The 25,770-nt window shown below is 41.8% G+C and overlaps 1 protein-coding gene across 10 annotated transcripts in view; it reads right to left on the bottom strand.

Moving 5' to 3' along the window:
- The window catches only part of LOC138962774 (rho GTPase-activating protein 8-like), a 64,836-nt gene that overhangs the window by 6,781 nt on the left and 32,285 nt on the right, over positions 1-25,770 (bottom strand). For all 10 annotated transcript variants that reach the window (XM_070334726.1, XM_070334729.1, XM_070334732.1 and 7 more), the window contains 11 exons: positions 23,650-23,753; positions 21,924-21,984; positions 19,850-19,937; positions 16,015-16,146; positions 13,147-13,233; positions 10,264-10,362; positions 9,068-9,172; positions 7,249-7,322; positions 4,234-4,311; positions 3,437-3,565; positions 2,655-2,761 (listed from right to left, as the gene is read on the bottom strand). In XM_070334726.1, coding sequence (XP_070190827.1) covers positions 2,655-2,761; positions 3,437-3,565; positions 4,234-4,311; positions 7,249-7,322; positions 9,068-9,172; positions 10,264-10,362; positions 13,147-13,233; positions 16,015-16,146; positions 19,850-19,937; positions 21,924-21,984; positions 23,650-23,753 — 1,064 coding nt within the window. The remainder of the gene's footprint in view (positions 1-2,654; positions 2,762-3,436; positions 3,566-4,233; positions 4,312-7,248; positions 7,323-9,067; positions 9,173-10,263; positions 10,363-13,146; positions 13,234-16,014; positions 16,147-19,849; positions 19,938-21,923; positions 21,985-23,649; positions 23,754-25,770) is intronic.

Raw genomic sequence — 25,770 nt, 5'->3', positions numbered from 1 at the left:
AAATGAACAAATGATGACAAAGAATAGTCACTTTTTGTATTTTCGGTTGCTGGTTTTTGTTTTACGGGACAAAAACAGTCAAAATACAGACAAAAGTGGAGTACAGGAGATACCCGGATTTTCATCAGATGTGATTGTCACACTTCTAATTATTGTTTTATTTTATCCTTCTGGGTATGCTCTAGGGGATTACGAAGCAGATCTTGTTTATTATATTTATATTTGGAGTTAGGAACACTTCTTTGTTACAACTGTCAAACTTTAGGGTAACGCTTGCGAAATTATTTTTTGAAATAATCTGGATATGACTATAATAAAATTTCAGCAAAATCCCTTCGTAATCCCCCAGAATGTTATATTCTGCACAAACTACAAAAGAAAATATTGCTCTAGCTAAATTACAGCCAGAGAAATCGCGTAACCCAAGACGTAACCGTAGGCAAAATGGCTGAACTGAGAAAAACGACATTGAAGATTGAACACCACAGAAACACTATTGAAACAGACATACAAGGACAAAACTGTGTTATGAATGAACAGCTTAGTTTATTTGAATTGCAAACTACTTAGCCTTTAGCACGCCAGCAGAGAATTTATGCGTCCATCCCTTCTTTCCCTCTGTCAACCAGCATGGGAATACTGCCCCAGCGCTAAACGTGTATCAATGACCCGATTCTCGTTTGTATTTGCATGCGAGAATAACGGTATTTTTAACGGTAACTTACTTGAGCCAGAACGAGACTTATTTCTTTCCGTTATCTCGTCGATTTGTTGGTTTCCTCGAAGTTTTCTGCTTTTGTTTTTACATCGATACAGTACTTTGGTGCTTCGACAAGCAAGATGGAGGATGATGAGTTTGAAACTTTCGTTTGAGTTGTTTTTTGACAACAAATCGTACGTGGAATCTGAACGATTTACTGAGGAAGCTCTTCGCAATGAACTGTGTATCGCGATGAAGAAAATGACACAGTTCGTCAAGACAGTGACGGAATTTACGAAAGTGCAGATTGATACAAACTGTTGCTGATCCAGTTTCGTTCGGGAAATGGCAGGCCCAGCAAACATTACCGATAATCTGACTGATGTTGGATACTTTCTCCTGTTTTTGTTTTTTTTGCGTAGCAAATGCTCAACTTGCTTGTCGAGGAGATACTGCACAGAAACTGACTCAAATTCAGCGCAAAGCAAGCCAAAGCCGAGACGTAAAAAGTGTGCTGCATGGCGTGTTCGGAAATGGCGACTTGTGAATCTGCGTGGAGATCAAAGCTTTCCTCTGTATCGGAAACACCGACAGAATCCAAACTTTGGCTTAGTACCAGCGGAACTACTTGTTGTTGCTAACCGAACTAATAAAGACATTGTCCTCTTTCTTATTTCGAGCCATTGTTATCGTATCAAAGGTTGTTTCTCAAGGAAAAATTCGCTTTCGGTTGTCACCGATCGTTTGATGTGTAACCAGGATGTTGTAAAACCGAGTGAACTTCGGGTGTTCCCGTCATGGCCGAGAGTCTCTTCGGTAGTTTCCGTATGCAACATTCGTAAGCTGAGCATGCGCACTCACAAAGTAAACTGGTTCCCGATTTCGGTTTATGAAACGAACCAATGGATGTCGAGTACCTTCCAAATAAGGACATTTCCGTTCGATTACGATTGCTGCCTTTGCAACGGACAAGTGGCTGAGTGAATGGAACATTCATCAAAACACTGAGGTCATGTTATAGGTCAAGAGCTGCTGCGCAGTTTCGTATGTCGTGAATGCACTGTTTTGCTGAGGACAAAGCCGTAACTAGCCTTTGAAATGAGACATTTTTTGGCGGGGGAATATCGACTACAGAAGACAATCAATGCCACACATGTTCACATTTTGTCTTTATTGACAGATAAATAGGACACTTTTGACAAAAACACCGACACACATGGATGATAGGTATGTTATGGAAACATAATCTGCTAAAATACCCAAAACAGTGTTTTGAACGATTTGGTCAATTTTGCACTGGCCCACCTGCCCTTAACAAGGGTAAAAGGAGAAACAGAATCCGTTAGTCGCCTCTTACGACATGCTGGGGAGCATCGGGTAAATTTTTCCCCCTAACCCGCGGAGGGACAAAGACGCCTCTAAACGTCTTGTTCCCAGACCAGTCATTCCCAGAAGAGAGCAATAGCTCAGTTGGAACTAGATTGAAAACATGAATAGGTCCTCATGTCCTGGCTACAACAAAAAAAAGTTCAATCAGAAGAGATCCTACATGTCAAATTGGACAGTCAACCAGCTAGGGTTCAGAACTATACGTCCTATCCTAAAAAGTATGCGTCCATGACCGAAGACAGAGGCCTGAGAAGAACAGCCTGCTTCTGTGGCAGCACGCCTGACACAATGATCTAAACATAATGGATAGCGCACAGCCAATGAAACAGCGTAACCAGAGTGCCGCCATCTTACTATACCCCACCACACTGACAAACATGGTCCAAGGGAAATAATCGTAGTTTCGAGAGTTGACAGCAGTCTTCTCTCGCGGTATCGAACGATGTCCCAAGATGGCAGATCCCGTGGCGTCAACGTTGTGATAGCCAACAAGAAAGGACGGGCTATCCATTATTTTTTAGATCAGTGGACCGAGAACAGCGAAGGGAGAGAACTGTGCACTGACCTCCACCAAGAAGTGCATGATGAACTTGAGGATGGCGTAGTTGTCTTCGGGCAGCTCGTCCTGCAGCATCCTCTGTACCTCCATGATCCGCTTGGGGGCATCATGGACTGTGCATCAAACAGAGTGTTAAAAATGTCACAGTAGAACCTCCCTTTTAAGACCTCCATAAATCTAAGAAAATCAGGTCTTAAAAAGGAGGGAGTCTTAAAATGGGGGTAAATTTAAAAAGACTATGAACAGAACATCTGAGAAAAGAGGGTCTAAAAAGGGGAGGAGTCTTAAATCGGGGGGTTCCACTGTCGTTACTTTTTACCGAGCAGGCCAACAGGGTACGCATCACTCATCAGAATGCAGAATATTTTATTGCCCAAGATTGGAAATTAATACACTGTGATACTGCGGTTAAAAAGACATCCACTGGAATCCAGGCCACACAATTATTATGACACATGTATAGAATGAATCAACAAAACCTATGAAAAAAACAATCAGGTATGATATCATGAAATCATAAATTGGTCGAACATAAAAACAAAAGTAGGGTTTAACTCAGTCTTTTTTATTTTTCATTCTATCAGTAATTGGTTTGGTAGAAATCAACCTAAAATGAAAGCTAAATGCAGCAAAATGGATAAAACCATAAACAATTATTAATTAACAAACAAAGCCATAATATTTCAACATGCACCAAAGGCAGACCCAACTGATTAATACATGTAGCACTTTATTCAAAACTTCTTTGAGACTTGCAGTATAAAAGCCATCATTGTTCTGTTACTTACAATGAAGCCTGGTGATTGGTTCAAACAGGTCAAAGGTCAGCAGAGGTTCGGACAACTCTCTCAAAAACTTCTTCAAGATGGCCGCCGGGACATGAACGTCTCCGTATTCAGCAAAGTTCACTGGCTCTCCTGATTTGAAACACAAGATGTTCATCATGATATGCACACACTAAATCATGAGCTTCAAGAAAAACAGCCATGAGTGTACACGTTATGAACAGTGTCAAATTTAATACACACACACATACATGTGCATACTCGTTCACACACTCCGATTTTGATTATCTTTTCTTTGACGCTCTCAAAATCAAACACACACACACACACACACACACACACACACAAACACACATACACACACACAGAGTTTAATCCATCTCCCCCACAAGCACACTTACACCTCTCCCTCACACACAAACACCTCTGACCCATCTCCTCTTTCAAAGGTTCAGTGCTTGGGAGTTTATTAAACTACAGTACTGACCGCAGCCACTGAGTCAGGGATGGTTAAATCTTCCGCCCGATCGCTAGGGGCGAGTAAAAAATCTGCCGGGCTAGTAGAAACCGCCTGGCAACTCGCCCGGCTGGCCAGTGAAAATTCTGGTCAAATGCAACACTTTTGGTTGTAATATCGAGTTTTAATTTAGATTCAGCAACTTTGGTACGTACCGGGCCAGCAAAATTTCTGGCGGGCTAGTGATTTTCTTGCAGTTACTCGCCCGGCTGGCGAGTCAAAGTGTTGGGATTTGGCCATCCCTGCTGAGTTAAATAAAGGATAATGCAGACCAAAAACTTACCAGCATTGTATTTTTCCTGCACTTCCTTCAGTGTTGTCAAGGGGGCACAGCGACGGAATATCCCTTCCACCTCATCACCTGCAGCATACAAGTCATACTGTTTAGGCAACAAAAAAAGGAAATTGTGTTTTTTTCCGGTGACGAGGCAAAACAAATTAAAGTAGGTTGATTAGGCTACCTTATTTTAAAGCACTGTATGGAAGTCATTTTTTCACCCAGGTTATGTGACTTATTATTATTATTATTTTCTTTAGCAGGTACTTGTGCAAGTCATTTCTCCCCGCATGTTGATGAAGATTTGATTCCCTTGAGTCTTTTTACATTGAGTCAAGTTTTGACTAAATGTTTTAATGTAGAGGGGGGAATCGAGATGAGGTTCGTGGTGTATGTGTGTCTGTGTGTGTGTGTGTGTCTGTGTGTGTGTGTGTGTGTGTGTGTGTGTGTGTGTGTGTGTGTGTGTGTGTGTGTGTGTGTGTGTGTGTGTGTGTGTAGAGCGATTCAGAGAAAACTACTGGACTGATCTTCATGAAACTTGACATGAGAGATCCTGAGTACGGCATCCCAAGACGTTTTTTTCATTATTTTGATAAATGTCTTTGATGACGTCATATCCGGCTTTTCGTGAAAGTTGAGATGGCACTGTCATGCTCTCATTTTTAAACCAAATTGGTTGAAATTTTGGTCAAGTAATCTTCGACAAAGCCCGGACTTTGGTATTGCATTTCAGCTTGGAGGCTTAAAAATTAATTAATGAGTTTGCTCATTAAATTTGTCATTAAAATCAAATTCTCGCAAACAGATTTAAAATTAAATGCATTGTATTCTTTGTCACATTCTGAATCTAAAAATATATACATATGTCATATTTACTCTTAAAATGTGATAACAATTAACAAAAATAGATTAATTAGTCTTACGATTAAAATTTAAGAAATCGATCCAAAAATGATTTCATCTTATTCTTTAACATTTCCTGATTCTAAAAACATATAGATGTGATAGGTTGTATTCAAAACAAGCTCAGAAAGTTAACAAGAATACAGAAAAGCGCGCTTTCCTGCTTAGCTAACGCGCTATTCTGGCGTGTCAATTTCACTGCGTTTTTCAAGTGGGAGGTGAGCGATTTCCTTCTCGCGGGGATTGACGAAGCCGTACTGTCTTGGTAAAAAAATACAGTGCGTTCAGTTTCATTCCGTGAGTTCGACAGCTTGACTAAATGTAGTAATTTCGCCTTACGCGACTTGTTTAAGTGTTGTGTTTTGTTTTTGTTTTTCTAATTTTGAAAACAAGGATCCAACGTCAGGGGGAAAAAGAGATCAGTAAATTGGAAGCTCTAAATTTTTGTTTGCGCCTTATCTTATTTCCTATTCCTTGTTAATCCCATTTACCACCATGGCATGGTCAATTTCAAACTTGTAGCAAATGAAAGCGAGTTTTCCAAAATTATAAATGCTCAACCATTGCAGGAAGCCAGTAGAAATGCAAGCAGACATGTGTCCAATGTATAACTGTGTGTAGCGGGTGTTTCAGAGATCTGCATTTGGGAGCTTGAGCGTGCGGATTATTGGGCGCTCTGGGGTAATAAGGGTTAACGTGAAGAAAATCTGTTATTTTATTTTTTTTTTCCAAAATTTTTTATTCAAATAAATAACAACAATTAACAATATCTCATACAATGAATTAAATACAACTTATCGAGTACAACAAGCTAACTTTTTTAACGTTTTGTTCTTCGAACACTCACACAAAAATGCTTCTTATCTGTAACTGCCTATTAAAAATACTTTCCAACGGTAAAAACGAATTTGTTTTTTTATATATACTAACGCACATCTTTCCGATTAAGATAATGTGGTTCAATTTATACATAGTTGCCTTTTTCACCATTAAAAAATGCATACCAAATAAAACATCACTAACTTTCAAAACAATCTTAATTTCTAAAGTACGAAAAATAAATTCTTCAATAAACTTCCAGAATTTGTATACAACGAAAATCTGTCATTATGTTCTCTTCATCATCACCTGACATGCGGAACTGCAAACACATTTTGTGACATGCATCCCTCTTTCCACAAAACATGACTCGGCATTCAGAAAATCAGCTTTAGATTGAAGAAAAACAATCGCCTCTAAACCTTGCATAATTGGTTGTTCCTTTTAAGTCAACTTCGGAGCTGTATTATAAAACCCTCTGCTATTTTCTAGATAAAAAGTGTTCTATGTAGATGATTGCACCTACCCAAGGAATAAAACAGAGCAGCAGGACACAAGACAATTACAGCAGTACCTGCGATGTGTGGACCCTCCCATGAGAGGACACCTCCCTTAAAAGGACACCTCTTGTCCCTTTTTATATTATCTCTATCAAAGTATACCTTTCATGAAAAGCCACCTGCAATATAGGGACACTTTGGGCTGATCCTAAGGGTGTCCTTTCATCGAAGGTACCACTGTACAGTTGAACCTGCCCTGGCGACCAACTCTTCATAACTTGCCCGTTACGACCACCCATGCATAAGATCATCAATAAGGTTTTTCCCTGTATAATTCACCTTTCCATAACAATCACCTGTCTATAAGGACCGGTTTTGGTTGGTCCTTTGGGTGATCCTCATGAACAGGTTTGACTGTATTTGCAAAAGTTGAGGGCCCCAAAGGGTTTAAAATCGTGATCGTGATTGGCGATTTTTGACCTTTCTGTGACCATGATTGCCGAAATTTCCATTTCTGTGATCGTGATGGGACTTTGCCCGTGATCCGTGATGACAAAAAAATCAAGTCTCGTGATCGTGATCGTCATTTGTTTTCGTGATCGTGATGGGAATTATTGCAAAGCATTTTATTTTCAAAGTACATTTTTCACAGCTGTATCACTCTATGATCCTCTGTTCGTCAAGGTGTTCGTGATCGTGAAAACAAAAATCAAGGTAACTGTGATCGTGAAAGCTAAAATTTCCCTTCCCGTGATCGTGATGATACCCCCTCTTTGGGGCCCTCAAAGTTTTGTCTTACCTCCAATCTGTCTCATGTAGGTGATCGTCTGTTCCACCACCAGTGGTATGACTCGCCCAGAGTTAGCCTTGATACTGCAGAAACAAGTTCACAGTAAATGAGTTCAGGAGGCATGCAGAGAACATCTAAACTGTCATTCAACCAAGCTGAAAACTACAGTACCGGTACCTGGCTACTTTGGTTTAGCAACTCTTATAATCAGTCCAAACCATATTGCTTGAGTCCTTTGTAACAGCAACACACACTCACGCACACATGCATGCACGCATGCACATATACACACACAGACACAGGCACACACACTCTCACACATAAAATATTAGGATATGATCTTCTTCTTCTTCTGCGTTCGATGTTGGTGGCCGTGCTAGATCCTCAGACCAGTGGCTGCCAGGAAGTCCGCAGTCTTGCGCAGTTCGTCGGCAGGACCCCAGAGTTTGGCTCCAACACTGGTCTCTTCTTGCCAGAACTTCTGGCGTATTGTCTCTAGATGGGGGCAGTTCTGGAGAATGTGCTCCGGAGTTTGCTCTTCCGAGCCACATTCACAGTGTGCGTCATCCGCAAGGCCCAGTCTCTTGAGGTGTTTCTTCAGTCCACAGTGCCCTGTCCTTAGACGGAAAATGGTGGTTTGGCTTCTCCGGTCTAGTTTGTTGATGGGGTCTTCCTGTGGGTTGTAGTCTCCGTTTCTCTTTTTCCAGTTTTCTTTCTTCTTCCGTTGTAGAAGAGTCTTGGCTTCTTTGTACGAGGTGGAGTTGTGTGGTTGGGGAAGTCTCGCACCTCCTTTTGCCAGCCTGTCCGCTTCTTCATTGCCGGCAATGCCGACATGAGCCGGTATCCACTGGAGCACCACCTTGTTGTGTTGAGACAGGGTGCTGAGGCAGTTGTCGAGTTGCCTGGTGGGGAGGTCAGTGGGGCCAGACAGAAGGGACTGGAGGGCGGACAGGGAGTCAGTGAGGAGGACGATGTTTTGCCGACTGCGGTCTTCCCCTGCTGCGTGCTCTGCTGCAGTGATGAGGGCGTGGAGCTCGGCCCTGTAGTTCGAGCTCAGGTCACCAGCTGGGACGGAGAGGGAGGTGGTGGTCCCGTTTGGGCGACGGATGTAGACGCCACTGCCTCCATTCCTTACGGCGTTCTCTGAGGGGCCGTCTGTGTAGACGTGAGTCCAGGTGCAATGTGGGTAGCGGTCCTGAATCATCTCCATGGCGAGGGCCTTCTGGACATGTGGTGACTGTTCGCCCTTTGCTGTCAGTCCTGGTACATCTGTTCTGACTTCATGGAAGCTCTTGCGTGGGGCCCAGACGTCTGAGACGAGTGTCTCACAGCAGTTGGGGTCAGCTTCCAGAGCTTCAGCATACTCCGTTTGGAGGTCCTTGACCTGATGTTTGAGGCTCTTTCGTTTCAGCCTGTTCTTGGTGCCCTTGTTGAGGTTTTGGTGAAGTGGGTGAGTGGTCAGTCTCTTCATCTTCTCTCCCTGGAGGACAGCTTTGTACTCTCGTCTGTCCTCGAGTGGTTCCAGGTCTGCTGTTTTCTCCATTTCTTGGATGGGTGTACTTTTCATGGCACCGAGGATGATCCTTAGCCCCATGTTCTGGACTTTGTCCAGCTTTCCTTTGTTGGTTTTGGAGGCAGTGGTCCATGTTGAGGAGGCGTATTCCATGAGAGGATATGATACTTACATCTGAAGAGAAACACCAAACTGCTGTGTCTGACTGAGCCCATCATGGGCCTCATTCTCACACACACACACACACACACACACACACACACACACACACACACACAAATACACAAGATAAACAACTGATGCCAGAATACTCACAACTGAAGAGAGACGCCAAACTGCTGTGTCTTACTGGGCCCATCATGGGCCTCCTTCTCATAGGGGTACTGCAGTTTGTTGGCTGCTGCCTTCTTTGCATCATACCTGCACAGAAAACAGCAACAACATGAATTTAATTGCACAAACATATTAATGCATATTCCTGATAAATTGCCAGGAATTAATATGCAAGGATTTATTTTCCTCTGCAAATTTGCACCAATGAGTTTTTTTGCAATTTTTGTTAGTAATGTACATACATGCAGTCATTTATGAGATCACTTTTTCTCCACCCATGAAACAGTTTGGTAAATCTGGCAAAAATGACGGCAAAGTTGTCAGTGATTTGACATAAGTTTTGACGTTTTGCTGACTGCCGACATCCATGCATTATACACACAACTTATTTTTTTGCAAAACCTTACTTGCATTTACAGATTAACAGGATTCAGTTTTAAACTTCTTGGTTATCATTGTCTATTGATGCCGGACAAAAGCCTCATTGAAGCCTGACGGAGCGAAGCCTGTCAATGTAATTATAATCAATCTGTCACCAAACTTGTTTCTGCTTTTATGAAATTGGAATCCGTGTTTTATGACCAAAGATTCTCATTTCATCCAGTTGAGATCAGAATTCTGGTTCTATCCATCTTGATTCAGTCAATCTAGCCAGATTCCCATCTCAGCTATGACATATGGACGTCGTCATGGAATGTCGGCGTTCATGAGAGGGACTGCTGTAACTCGTTTTCGACAGCTTTTCAGGAGAAGGCCAAAACTGATTATTTTATAATGAAACAGTGTTTATATTTGTAGCTGGTATGGATAGAAAGATAAAAGAATGTTAAGTCATGTATTATGTCAATTGTATTTAGGGGAATATTTCTCGTGGAGAACTATTTACTTAGTCTTAAAGCACAAAAAGATCAAAATCGCCAAAAATCAAGTTGCGCCAAAATTCCATGACGACACTGATATACAGTGGAATGCTCCTTTTAAGACCCCCCAATTTAAGACCCTGTTTTCTCAAGACTTTTTTTCTCTCCATATTTTCTGTACATAGCCTCTGTAAATGTACCCCATTTTAAGACTCCCTCCTTTTTAAGACCTGATTTTTTCAGATTTTTAGAGGTCTTAAAAGGGGGGTTCCACTGTACAACTAAAACATGCAGCATTAATAGACACAAAGTACTGACTCCAGGACGGGGAGGGGAACGGTCAGCTGGTCAAAGGGCAGGTGATTCCTCAGTTCCACCAGGTAGTTCACGTACATCAACTTCTTCCCAAACTTTGCACTGAAATACACAAACACCTTGTAGAATTGTACATCAACTTCTTGCCAAACTTCGTACTGAAATACACCAACACCATATTCAAGGCATGCATTGTACAAGTGACGGCTGCCGTGACGGGGAATTATCTGTTGTTTTCCAATTGGGAAACAGAACTGCTTTGAAACATGCGCATCAACACTGCTTATTGTTCACACTTGTAATCTAGTGAAGAAAAAAACTACACGCACACACATGCACTCTCTTCTTCCCCCCCCCCCCCCCCCACGTCTACCTCCCCTTACAGTAAGTTACACACACAAACAGACACTGTATGTGCATGAACTCACACATGCACGCACGCACACTCACATTTATGCAACCGAATGTTGATTTTTATACTTACATAGTCCTAAAACTTTCAAATTTCAGAACAATCAACTAAAATACTCTCTTTATGCCTACTCACGTTTTATACTGGCCTAATGACAATATTTACACACACAAAACTTTTTAGAAGATCCAGTCTTCCAATAAGAATGACACAGGTTCCAGGATTTGAAAGAAAACATTAGACCAACACTGTTACCTTAACGTCGTATTCCAAGCACTAGTAAAAATTGAAGCAGCACCTGAATTAAAAAAATAAAACCCTGAACACCAACACAAATTCAAAAAGAAACAGCTTCTGTGCAGGTTTGTGATCAAAGACTGTACAGCACATGAATATATATTGACCCGTCAATGGTGAACTCAACACGACTTTACAAGAGGTTGACAGAAGTTGAATCGTTTGCCTGTAATAAAGTTGAAATCTAGCGAGGACTATCCAAACAAATCCAAAATTCACAATTCACACAAAGCAACAGATGTGTTAAGAAAAGCTTAAAGGCGCCACTCCTTCCGATCCCGCATTCACGATAGTCATTGTGGAGCACCACAGATCCGTTCAGGATTTTACACAGGATAATCAATCAATCAATCAATATGAGGCTTATATCGCGCGTATTCCGTGGGTACAGTTCTAAGCGCAGGGATTTTTTATATTTTTTTTATGCAATTTATATCGCGCACATATTCAATGAAAAATCGAGGTCCCTTTGTTGTACACTACATTGGGTGTGCACGTTAAAGATCCCACGATTGACAAAAGGGTCTTTCCTGGCAAAATTGTATAGGCATAGATAAAAAATGTCCACCAAAATACCCGTGTGACTTGGAATGATAGGCCGTGAAAAGTAGGATATGCGCCGAAATGGCTGCGATCTGCTAGCCGATGTGAATGCGTGATGTATTGTGTAAAAAAAATTCCATCTCACACGGCATGAATAAATCCCTGTGCCTTGAATATGTGCGCGATATAAATTGCATAAAAAAAAATAAAAAAATCCCTGCGCTTAGAACTGTACCCACGGAATATGCGCGATATAAACCTCATATTGATCGCGATTGATTGATTGATTGATTGAGTGGTATTTTTGGTTGAATTAATGTTTAACTCATTGTCTCCCAGGTACGAATATATCCGTACCCACTCATATGGCTCTATCTGACAAGCTACGGATATATCCGCTCAGTCTGTTAGCTTCAATCGCTTCCTGTAACGTCCATCTAACGTCTGCATTCCAGCGTGTTGATACACAGTTACTACAATTCTGAGTGACCTGCTGCAGCATAGCTGGTCTTGGCTAAGAAAAACTTGGTCAACATAGGTGGGGTAGAAAGTGTGAAGTCATTAAGTGACTCCTATTTGTCACTTGTCTAAATAAAATTTTAAAAAATATGTCCAATCTGCAATAATGCGGCCACAATATTGATTTTTGGTATATGCCCAAGTGAAAGATGCTCTTATTCCATGTGAAGCCTAAGCAGATATGTGGCGGTAAACATGATCGTGTACGCAAGGAAGGAGTCTGCGGTACCTTTAGAAAAAAAGACACAGAGGAACACACAGACAAGGTTTATATACACTCTAAGCATCCTGAGAAATAAGACAGACAATTTGCAAGCCTGACATGCCCCATGACGAGAAGTGATATATGACTCAGGCAACCAAATAGCTCATCGCAAGCTGAAGGCAGTATCGTACAGCAGCAGAATATCGTCACAGGGGTAGGGTGAAATTGGAAAACCTTACCTAGCACCACTGCATCAACAAAAAATCAAACAAAATTTCTAGCTTTACCATTATTGTCGGTATTTATTGCGGTACCACCTTCTTCAGTTTCTAGCTATCAACCCCTGTTTCTCCCCTCACAGAGACATACAAATAACGTGTAGCAAAATCTAGATTCCTTGCAGAGAAAAAAATCAGCACAAACTTGGGGAAAGAAGAAAAAAAGTTATGGGTCAAGCAAAAGGGAATCGACCAAAGACAAAATTTTAAATCTCATACATACCTATTGCTAGATTACAAAAGCAACAAAATGTTATACAGTTGTAAAGACAAATACACAAACTAACTGAACAGAAAACTGCCATCTACGCATAAGACTTTTTCATACGTTTGTCAAAAGATATTAGCACTACTGGCAGCAAATTAAATCAGTATAAATAAATGTTAGTGAAGAAGCAAAAATAAATGATAACAAGAAAGAATAACCTTTACATTTAACAAAAAATAAACAAGGACATGTTTCAAACATTAATTGTTATGCAAAAATTAATTCAGGAAGTTTGTGCACAGCATTTAAAACATTTACTGAACAAAAAAAGTGCACACACACACACACACACACAAAAACAGCAAAATTTGATATTAAAATTATATTTTTTGAACACAAGTGAGATATTGAAAAAAGACCATACCTGATAAAAGGACGAAAAATATTCCACAGCACCTTGATAAAGTTGGTTGGATGGACAAGATATAACGTTTTCAAGTTCTTTTTGTATCTGAAACACGTCATAAGACATCACTTTATTAAGACATACGACTCAAGAAATAAGATTATTTATTGTCCATACATTTAATACATCAAACAAGTGTCATACAGCATTAGACACTTAAAACATTCCTGATTCTTCATACCACTGATTATAAAGAATTCCACAAACTATCAGACCATCTGATATTATTATTAGAGCTGGAAAGAGAGAGAGAAAGAGAGAGAGAAAGAGAGAGAGAGAGAGAGAGAGAGAGAGAGAGAGAGTGAGAGAGAGAGAGAGACACACACACACACACACACACACACACACACACACTGTTTGGTAATAAATGTCATGTCAGACATATATCTGGTGACACCACTACTAACCGAGGTAATTTCAAAAAAGTTAAAAAGTATTTCAAACAATCTTAGGAGTGCACTAGAATGAGCACTCCGTGTTATTTGTGGCAACTGTAACAAGACGCTCCCTGCTAGGGAACAAAGCCAACGACATGCGCAAAAACAATACAAACCTACGTATAAATCCAAAGAGCTCAGAAATATTCTAAATATGGAAAGTTTCACACTCTCATTAACAAATCCAGCTGCATTACCACAGCACATTGTGAACAAACACAGATCAATCTCTTTCACAGCAGTTACATGCTTGCCTATTATACTGTTCAAAAAAAGAAACGCATAGTTGCTACTTGCCAAATTTGTTTTATTTTTCGAAAAAATTAACAGAAAATCCAATATTTAGATTATTTGTTTGAAATTTGGTATGGACACAGTTGAATGCACACACAGTTCATTTGCATCTTCAAATCAATCAGTCAATCAATACGATTGGGTGCCGAGGCTGTCAAGTCAGTAGGGTGTGTGACTGCCTTGAGCAGCAACAACTGCCCGGCACCTTCTGGGCATGGACTGGATCAGATGCCGGATATCTTGCTGTGGGATGGTGTCCCACTCCTCCTGAAGTGCCTGCAATAGATCGCGGTGATTTGCCGGCGCTTCTTCTCGCCTGCGCACACGTCTGTCCAATTCATCCCAGAGGTGTTCTATCGGGTTCATGTCTGGCGACATGGATGGCCAGGGAAGCACCTGGACATGGTGGTCGGTGAGGAACTAGGTGGTGAGTCGTGCTGTGTGCGGGCGAGCGTTGTCCTGTTGGAATATGGCATCCTGGTCAGCCAGAAGAGGAAGGGCGTGTGGGCGCAGAATTTCCTCCACGTATCGCTGGGCAGTTATGCGCCCTTGGACGTGCACCAGGGTGCTCCTTCCAGCGGTATTGATCGCCCCCCACACCATGACGCCTCCACCACCATGAACGGGTGCCTCATCCACACAGTTGGGCGCGTAACGTTCGTTTACTCTCCGGTAGACCCTCCTCCGACCATCATGTCGCTGGAGCAGGAAGTAGGACTCGTCGCTGAACCACACGTGTCTCCAGTGATTCCGGACGGTCCAGCGAAGGTGCTGGTTGCCCCACTGCACTCGGTTCTGGTGATGGCGGCGGGTGAGGACAGCTCCTCTGTGAGGTCTGCGAGCTCTCAAACCAGCTTCATGCAGGCGGTTCCGCACGGTCTGGTCCGATAATCGGTGTGGCCCGGGGAGAGCCTGGACAGAAGATGAGGCCGACAGGAAACGATTCCGGAGGTGGCGGAGCCGTATGAAGCGGTCGTGAGCAGCAGTTGTCGCCCTTGGTCTTCCCGCTCGTGGCAAGTCAGCAACGGAGCCAGTGGCTTGAAACCTGACCCACAGTCTACTGATGGTGCTCTGGGACGCGTGGAAGTGCCTGGCGATTGCACTTTGACTTTGGCCTGCTTGTAAACGACCCAATGCAATTTGGCGGTCTTCTCTGCTCAATCGGGCCATCTTTCGTCGCTGAATTGTCGTCTGATTTCTTTGTGGCGAACAATCCGCTTTTATGGGTTTTGGAAGACATGGTGAGAGCTCAATATTCCCCGAGTTTCACGAGATTACACTGAAGCATGACGAGTGGTCATTCCAAAAGAGCAATTTTGACATTGTAGCCACTGATAACGCATGCGTCACGTGCAGAGCTCACTTGTGGCAATGGACGAAAGGTCGACGACCAGATAAACATTTTCTGCAGTTTGGTGGATATCCTTGTAGCCATATAACTAAATTAACCAAATATTACAAGCTATGCGTTTCTTTTTTTGAACAGTATAGTTTGCCACGAGATTAACTCACAGTAGATTAAGTCTTAGCACCTGTAAAAAGGTCTTTAAGCAACTGAATCATTGGAGACGCTGCTTTGTTGTCCGAGGTCACTTGTATAGTTAGTTCTTTCAGTCTTGATCATCTAAGTTCAAAATTGTACACAGTAATTTTAATCTGGCAAATTCATGGCACTTACAACAGTAAACAGTTACGGTGGAGTTTTTTGTTTGTTTTCTAATCGCTTACGTTTAACCGGGTGGTCAAACAAATATCCATTTTCTTTTTGCTTCCATATTTTTGTCACACACAGAGACTGCATGTATACACACACATGACATACCCAGCTCATTTTTGCAAGAAGGGGCCCTACAAACTAAATTGGGGGGGATTTGTGTACAACTGATCTCTACGAAAAACAATGAATTTTGTGTGTGTGTCTTATTAACAATAAAGTGTATTCTATTCACATGCACTCACAGATCCATGCACAAACGCATGCACGCACAACACACACACACACACACACACACACACACACACACACACACACACACACACACACACACACACACACACACACACACACACACACAGTGACAATATCAAAACTCACTTTCTGTTGAGCTCTCTGTACGCCTGAAGAAGCCAGGAGAGCTTGGGTTTGTTGCTAGAATGGAGGCCATAATGAAAATACACCAACACATAATCCTGCTCCACATACTTGTCTAATGTGTGCTTGATGTACCTGCAAAAATGGAGAAATTAACAAATTACAAACTATCAGTTGCTAACGCTAAGTGTCAAAAACCACTGCACATGTAAAAAAAAATTTTTTAAAAACCCATTACTGTTGTTGTCTTCACAAGACCTCTTACATCCCTTTGTTTGTTGGATCTTGTCAATTATAGCCCTCTGATTCTCTTGGGTGTGATCAATCCACCACTGAACAATATGTTCAACATAAAATAAACATGATGCAATGACACACAATGCTTTTTCCAGCACAGATTTTTTTGTTAATAACTATTTTAATTTTGTTCCTAATAAATAGACTAACATAAATTTCTTTCTTTCAATAAGATGCTGCATAACAAACCAGTGACACTCATTACATCTTAATGGCCCAGTCTGCCTCAAATGGTTTACAGAACGATTTAAATCTTGTCACGAAAAAAGCAGTTCTAACCTTAAGCAACACATTTGCAATAGCATTTACCACGGCTGTTCCGATGGCCCCTTTTTTGCTGCTTTAGCTGGCCAGGCAGACCGCGCAAAGTATAGCACCGAGCCCTTACCGCTTCCAGCTGCAGGCTGTAACGTAACACCTCAGCCCATCCCTATCTGAGAACTTTCCCTCTTATTTCCTTCTTGCGTGCGTGTGTCCGGGGAAGTGCTGTGTGTGTTTTTTCACAATTTGGTGTGTTTAAATCATCATCGCTCTGGACTGCAAGTTGTGTTTGTGTTCATACTCTGGAATTTTGTCTATGAATGGTTGTTCCTTGAAGTGAAAGAGAAATGGGGCACGCTCTCCATTGTGTTTTATTTCTAGGAGGATGTGATTAGGTGTTGCTTCTCTCTTTCTGAATTTTTTACTCATAATATGACTTGGACATATCAACGATGTGTGGTGTTAAAAAATGTTACCCTGCGTCAACATTCAAGTTTTAATTACCTTCAAACTTTGGATTTCATTGAGTGAATGGTATTTCTATCCAACAGAAGGAAAATGGGGCTAGCTCTGCCTTGTGTTTTATTTCTATGAGGATTTTTCTAATCAGGTGTTGTTTCTCTCTTTGATACTAGTACTTATAGTACGATGTGGACATATCTGCGATGTGTGTTGTTATAAAATGTTACCCGGCGGCCAAACCCCACTTTCAAACTTTGGATTTTATTGTGTGAATGAAAGTTCTATCACACAGAAGTGAAACATGATTGTGTGTTTTATTTCCTGGACGTTTAAACCTGCTTGTACTTATTGGCTTGTGTGTCGCTTCCCACATTTCTCGTAGCTGGAGTACTGTGAGTATGGCTTCACAGGCGCATGTAGAAAGCCTTCACTTTGAGAGACTCCAAGCTCTCTGCAGAATATGTGGAGAAAGATCGAAGAGAAAGTACGACTCTAACCCAGCAAAATTGTGCATAAAGTATGAGTCGGATCTAGCAAGGTTTTATGGCCTAAACATCGCAGAAGAAACGAATGCCGATTTTTTCTCACGGACTTTCTGTTCCAAATGTTATCATGTGGCGGTATTCGCCAAAACGGTCAAGTGTTATCCCCTCAGAAAATGACTTAAAATCATCAGAGAACTGACACTAGTATTGGTTGGAGCAGAGGAGCAGACAATCGAGACCCTCTAATGGTTGTGTGCCAGTGTTTAATACACGGATTCTATCAATTGGATTACCTAACCAGGATGGAGTAGCCTTTGACTTCCCGTACGCGTAGTTACAGAATAACGGAACTCAGCTTTCGGTGAGCCAGTGTTTCATACCAGATGTGTGTGTGTGTGTCTATATTCATGTGACAGATACCGTGGCCTCATTCTTCAATCCTCTCTCTCTCATTCAAACGCACGCACGCACGCAAGAACGTACGCACGTCGCACGCATGCGCGCCCGCACTGCACACACTGGAACGCACCGCTGACGCACAAACCACGTACACACACACTGACTGTCGGCAAGCATCTCTTTTTGTTTGTTTCACCCTTATTTATTGTGTTTTCAGTATTTGTGTTTATTTTATGCTTGACTTGTCTGTTTTATTTTAATGTTTGCTATCCACATCGTGTGATAAATGTTTCTCCTCTCCGAGTCAGTGTAGTTTCTGCACGCCGTTTTGGTAATCCTTATTTTTTTAACTGGTGTATTGTGCGCGATTTGCGGATTTGTTTGTATTCCATTCATATGCTGTTGAAGTGTTGTGGGCGTTATTGTCTGTATATGTTATGTTGTGTCTATGTACGCCTACAAGAATTTGCATTCGCGCTCTGCCAGTACAAGTCCGAACTTTATTGGGTGTGCCTGTGGTCTGCTGGTAGGCGAGCACAGATAATGAACATTCCTCCAGTAAGCCGCCGCTGCTAGGTAGAGTAAAGCGCTTCTTTGGTCTCTGGCAACGTTGAACTGCGCTGATATGCCTCGCAGCACAACACAAACGGCAATGCGCAGACAAAGTCTTTGGTAGTGCGGGCTAACAGTCTGCAAGCAGTGATATCGCGCCGCTGGCTATTTTTACCACTCCCCATCGTGGGCCTTAAAAACAAGCCAGGAACAGCCGTGTTACCAGCATTAAATGACACAGTTCGTTTAAATGGCTATTTAGCTTAGCTTGCTTGCGTAAACCACACACCAGATTTCATGGTTTATTTTACCCCTGAGCCATTGTCGACCCGTGTCACACACTTTCCTTTTTTTTACAATTTAGTCATCAGTTTGTGATTTCAATGCGACTTGCAGTATCTGCATTAGCACGTAATTTTGTACCTCTGAATCTAAAATGCAACGAACGACTGCGAATCACACGAACTTATCTGCGGCGGTTGGCGTCAAAGCGAGCGATATTCAGAACATTCGTCTGCTACGGGAAACACCTCCTTGCGTGAACTGCTTCCGGGATTTGTCTCATTGTAAATCCGGCTGGCCATGCAAAAATAAATTCTTTGAAAAATGCTCACTCTTTACGGATGGCACCTAGAATGTTCACAAGCAGCGAGTGTTTAAACGAAAGGGTGTTTGTACTGTGTTTAAAAGCCTGACAGTGTCTGTGACCAGAAATTGATGGTTTACGTGAAGCTGTGTGTGCCTTTAATGTATAAAACAAACGCTTTTAAAATCAAAATTATCACAATAGAGCTCAAATACTGCCTTCTCAAATAGACCTGCCACACAGAGAGGAATTTTACACAGGCATGAAAACTGAAAAAAAAAAAAATACTGAAAACAAAATTCGAAGGCGCGTAGCGTCAAGTTTCGCAGGCGCGAAGCGCCAAGTTTCGCAGGCGCAAAGCGCCAAGTTTCGCAGGCGCGAAGCGCCAAGACTTCTAGGGGGGTCCGGGGGCATGCCCCCCTGGAATTTTTTTTCCAAGGGTGCAATTTGGTGCAATCTGGGGCTATCTGAGCCTTAAAATTGGATTCAAACATGGCCCCAAAACTATTTTACTATAACTATGACTAGGAAAAAAAAAAAAAAAAAAAAAAAAAAAAAAAAAAAAATACGGAAACAAAAAAAAAAAAACGGTTTATTTTTTTCAAAAATACGGAAAATACGGAAAATACGGAGAATTTTCATGCCTGTTTACATTTAAGAGAAATACTTCAAGTGCCAATCTGCATCAAATGTGACGTTTTTATTCAAGACAGGAATCCCAGTGGTCTCAAAGCATTTACTTCTTTAGTGCAAACAGAAATTAAAAACCGCAAAAATCATAGAAAAGGGTACTCACTCTAAAAGCCGCTGATGATCAAAATTTTTGTTGGAGGGTAGCTTGCAGGCAGAGACAACGATAACTTTGCGCCCATAGAGATCATCCCCTGCAAACATAACCAGCAACACGCTAAATTAATTACTCAATATATCTGAGAAACAAAGGGCAGTAAGCACTCTAAACGCATATGACATCGGCAACAAGAGTAAGTAAGAGTTATGCAGAACCTGATCAGTCTCCTGGCACCAGAGAGAATAACAAGCAATGCTGGTTTCAGGAGACTGGTTCTGCGTAACTCTCAGGTATTTGTTGCACATGTCGTATGCAGTTAGTCAATCAATCAATACAAGGCTTATATCGCGCGTATTCCGTGGGTACAGTTCTAAGCGCATGGATTTTTAAAAAAAAAAATTTTTATGCAATTTATATCGCGCACATATTCAAGGCACAGGGATTTATTTATGCCGTGTGAGATGGAATTTTTTTACACAATACATCACGCATTCACATCGGCCAGCAGATCGCAGCCATTTCGGCGCATATCCTACTTTTCACGGCCTATTCCAAGTCACACGGGTATTTTGGTGGACGTTTTTATCTATGCCTATACAATTTTGCCAGGAAAGACCCTTTTGTCAATCGTGGGATCTTTAACGTGCACACCCCAATGTAGTGTACATGAAGGGACCTCGGTTTTTCGTCTCATCCGAAAGACTAGCACTTGAACCCACCACCTAGGTTAGGAAAGGGGGGAGAAAATTGCTAACGCCCTGACCCAGGGTCGAACTCGCAACCTCTCGCTTCCGAGCGCAAGTGCGTTACCACTCGGCCACCCAGTGCGTTACCACTCGGCCACCCAGTGCGTTACCACTCGGCCACCCAGTGCGTTACCACTCGGCCACCCAGTCCGTTACCACTCGGCCACCCAGTGCGTTACCACTCGGCCACCCAGTGCGTTACCACTCGGCCACCCAATGCGTTACCACTCGGCCACCCAGTGCGTTACCACTCGGCCACCCAGTGCGTTACCACTCGGCCACCCAGTGCGTTACCACTCGGCCACCCAGTGCGTTACCACTCGGCCACCCAGTCCACTCGGCCACCCAGTGCGTTACCACTCGGCCACCCAGTCCACTCGGCCACCCAGTCCACTCGGCCACCCAGTGCGTTACCACTCGGCCACCCAGTGCGTTACCACTCGGCCACCCAGTGCGTTACCACTCAGCCACCCAGTCCATAGAGCACTTACTTCCCTTTGTTTCCCAGATCTAATGCTGCTTCGTATGAATTAAGAGCGCGGACCTCCGTTTGTTTCTTGTGCAGATCTCAAAATACTGTGCTCGACCTCATTTGATTAAGATACTCCAGATATCATGATCTTCTTCTGTCTTCTGCGTTCGTGGGCTGAAACTCCCACGTACACTCGTGTTTTTTGCGCGAGTGGAATTTTACGTGAATGACCGGTTTTTTACCCCGCCATTTAGGCAGCCATACGCCGTTTTCGGAGGAAGCATGCTGGGTATTTTCGTGTTTCTATAACCCACCGAACTCTGACATGGATTACAGGATCTTTTTCGTGCGCACTTGGTCTTGTGCTTGCGTGTACACACGGGGGGGTATTCGGACACCGAGGAGAGTCTGCACACAAAAATGACTCGAAATAAATCTCTCGCCGAACGTGGGGACGAACTCACGCTGACAGCGGCCAACTGGATACAAATCCAGCGCACTACCGACTGAGCTACATCCCCGCCCATATATCATGATTACAACAGTGCTACCTGTGATGCAGGACCCCACTCATGACAGGACATCTCCCAATAATGGACACCTTTTTCTTCCGTAGTCATTCTATTGTCTTGACCAAAATATACCTTGCACCTGCAATGTGGTCTGGAAACTTCTGACTGCTCCCAAGAGTTTTCTTTCATTACAGGTCATCATCACTGTATATAATGATGAAAAATAACGCATCTTCATTTTGAATTTCTTGCTCCAAATGCTCAGTGTGTAAAACTTCATATGGTGATAATTATGCAATTATCTCGGAAGGTATTTAAATGTTCATCTGGGTTCATATTTCAATTCTCACCTGCAACTTCCACGATTCCATAGCGTTCCACATCGGTGAACTCACTGTGTGCGTCTTCTTCCTATGTGACAAAAGCAAGGAAAAATTACCAATAAGTCAATCAAAACAAACATGAAGTATCTATGGAATTAGCTTTCAAGATTGTTTTACTCATACTGTAACATATTATCATGGGCAAAATATGAAGTAATAAACAAAACATTTGACATTTAAACCACCCACAGTGAAAACACAAGACTTCAGCTTTCCCCAAAATCGAAACCAAAGCGCACAAGCCCTGGGCTTATGAATTGGGGTCTTTTTCAGATACTTTTTTTTATAAGAAACCTGTTCCTATAACTGACAATAATTACACAACTTTTTACTTGTCATACATTAAAATTATATATTTCTTAAAAGAAACTTATAGGTTTCTTATATGTCTCTTATATGACCATATACCGTATTTGACGGACTACAAGCCGCGACTTTTTTTTTTTTTAAATCGCATTGCGGCTTATAAAAAGATGCGGCTAAAACGTTACCTAAACTTGAATAGCATTCACCTAATGGAAGTCGCCGCGGATTTTCATTTCGCTCGATTAGCGATTACCGGTACTTTATTAGCTCTCTACTCAAGACTCAGCGCTTATCTCTTTCTTTCGCGAATCTTCGTTTGTCAACAAGTCGTCGTGACAAGATAGCGTATAGAGAAACACCGGATGTATCAGGATCTCACGCGCGCGAGATTTTGTTTTTTGTGTCTCGCGATAGTTGGAGGAGCGAGAGCCGCCATGTTGTGTTTTCGTCTGCTCGAAATGTGCGCAAAAGTCGTAAATCATCCAAAAAAAGCTTATTCTGGGCGGGACTACATGTACGTGTGTGTTGGTTACAAATTGTGTGTGTGATATTTTTCTTCAAACTTTTTCACTTTTCTTCTTTGTTTCACTTGTTTATTCTCGGAGCCGATTTCGCCAAATACCGTACTTTCGTTTGCCTGGTTGTTTTGATTGATTGACACGATCTGATTATATTTTTTTCGACGGCGGCTAATATAGTGACGCGGCCTATACGTGGCTCGTCCCAATTTTTTTGTTAAAAGTCGGGGGTGCGGCTTATAAAACGGTGCGTCTTGTAATCCGTCAAATACGGTATGTTCATTTCGTAAGAGCAATAGCCTAGTGGTAAGGACGCTTTTGCCCTCAAACTTTTGTTTGCTTGTTTATTTGTTGCTTAACGTCCAGCCGACTACGCAGAGCCATATCAGGACGAGGAAGGGGGGGATGAAGGGGGCCACTTGTCAAGCGATTCCTGTTTACAAATGCACTAACCCATTACTTGTGTCCCAGCAGGCTTTAGTAAAACTAAATTAATACCTACTGGAAGATTACCAGTTTCCAGTGTGTTAAAATAGGCTTAACCTATCTACTGCTGGACTTACATCAGAACACTAACAGATTAAACTATACATGAATCGCGAGACAAGCGGCAAGAGAAGAGATTTTTGGAAAAAATACAGGTGAATGAGCAAGAAGGCAGAAAAAGGAAAAGAATTCATGAAGAAAAAGAGAGCATGACAGGAAAGAGGAACCAAAAATCTACCTAACAGCAAACTAGAAAGCTCCTGCGGTTCCAAAAACAGGAGGGGCCTTTAATTTCATAACCGCAGTGCCCCACTGCGGGACCCCCAAACTTGAAGGTTCTGGATTCAAATACATGTACCAAGAAAAAAAAGAAAAAAAACTACCTGAGGTGTTCCCAACTCTGCCTCAAAGTCTTCATCAATGAGCCCGTCCGGTGTAATCGCTCCGCCTCTGAAAGGTCCTCCTTGCTCTCCCTCTTTAGCCAATTCTGAAACAATTATCAGTTGTCTGTTAAGTTTACTCTTGAACTGCTTCTGGGCTGGATTTAAACCACCTTCCTTGGTTTTTGACCCCCACAAATGTACTGTGGTGCAATAATTCCTTTGTGTTCTTCCTGTAAATAAAAAGTAACCACCAAAGAGTGTACAAGTGCAAAAAAGGAAATATTCTGTTTATCAAATCCCTCGTCAAAAAAATTCAAGTCACAATAAAACACAAAGCAAGAAATTAAGTACATGTACAACAAAAGCTAAAAACAGAAACTTTAATCCTCATACAAAACACAGGAAGAATAAAATGTAATTTTATAACCATCGCTTTCAAAAACACTTTGTTTCTCTGCATCCTTGCAAGTACATAATGTGATACTTTTAATCCTAACTTTTTAAATTAACCCTAACCTGATTAAGCCTGCAAGAAATGATCTATTAATCAGCAACTTATGGACACTTTTGTTTAAACCAAACAGAGAGATGTTTACTCTGTATTTTTATATCTGAGATTCGCATAAAGACCCAGCCAAAAAACCTACATTACTCTACTTGAAAGAGTCATCAAGCCATTACACTGTAAATTTGAATTGATCATTACAAACAATCTGCTACATGTGCCACCAAGCTGAATTTCTGCAGAACACATCTATTATGTGTAAAATTAACTGCAAAGAGCATGCTCATCAGTACAAAACCCAGCTTTATACACATTTCACCCTCTTGAGATGATTTTGTTGTTTAAGATTTCACTTGTTTATCCTCGTCATTTCCTTATTTAATTTCTTTCGTTTTCAACATATGTATCTTTTTAGACCTCAATGCATGTGTGGGTGCACATGGGAAGTGAAGGGTGGTAGAAATGACTTCTCTTCATGCTTTAAGTGATCATCTCTCTCTCTCTCTCTCTCTCTCTCTCTCTCTCTCTCTCTCTCTCTCTCTCTCTCTCTCTCTCTCTCTCTCTCTCTCTCTCTCTCTCTCTCTCTCTCTCTCTCTCTCTCTCTCTCTCTCTCTCCCTCCCCCTCTCTCTCTCTCTCTCTCTTTCTCTTTCTCTCTCTCTCTTTTTGACTCTCTGTCCCCATCGTTACCCCCAACACATTCCTATACAATCCTTTAAGACTTTAATTTATTAGGTACATGCAATTTGCATGCTCATTTCCTTTTGAAATTTTTCTTTCCCATCAGAACAAAATTGCTGAATCATGTAACTGAAGCCTCTTCTGCAACTTATTATCTCAACTGCACAACTGTTGCCTCTTGAAATACAAGTCATGCGTCCGGTGCATTCATAGAGATCAGATGCTTTAATATGAGTCAGAGGAAAATCAAGAGATATATATATATATATACATTGTACTGGCATAATTGTATATATATATGACACACATCCAATTCAAAACCAAATCTACACAGCTACTTGAGTTTGCACTGCTTTGATAAATTATTCAGCCTACAACTGGATATCAATATTGATCTTACACACAACAAGAAGAGCAAACGCTCGATCGAGTCACTTTCGCAGTTCTGAATATTATATGAGGCATCAGATGGACAGGAAGAAATTGCTATTCACAACACAATGAGTCACGTTCACATAAAATTTGAGCCCGGTCACTTTTATAGTTTCCGAGAAAAGCCCAACGTTAAGTTGTGTGTTGCCGAACAGAAAAGGCTAGTTATCTCCCTTGTTTTTCTGATAACGTTCGTAAAAGGCTACAGATGTAAATACTTTGATGTAAAGAATAATCCTACAAAGTTTCAATCACATCCGATGAACTTTGTCAAAGATATAAAATGTCTAATTTTTCCTTTGACGCTGACCTGTGACCTTGAAAAAGGTCAAAGGTCAACGAAACCATCGTTAAAGTGTAGAGGTCATTGGAGGTCACGACTAAACAAAATATGAGCCCGATCGCTTTGATAGTTTCCGAGAAAAGTCCAACGTTAAGGTGGTGTCTACGGCCGGCCGGCCGGCCGGACAGACTAACATTGACCGATTACATAGAGTCACTTTTT

This window comes from Littorina saxatilis, linkage group LG3 (genome assembly GCF_037325665.1).
Source record: "Littorina saxatilis isolate snail1 linkage group LG3, US_GU_Lsax_2.0, whole genome shotgun sequence".
In the NCBI taxonomy this organism is placed as follows: Eukaryota; Metazoa; Mollusca; class Gastropoda; order Littorinimorpha; family Littorinidae; genus Littorina; species Littorina saxatilis.
The sequence above is the reverse complement of the archived record's forward strand: the minus strand, read 5'-3'. Positions and strand labels throughout refer to the sequence as shown.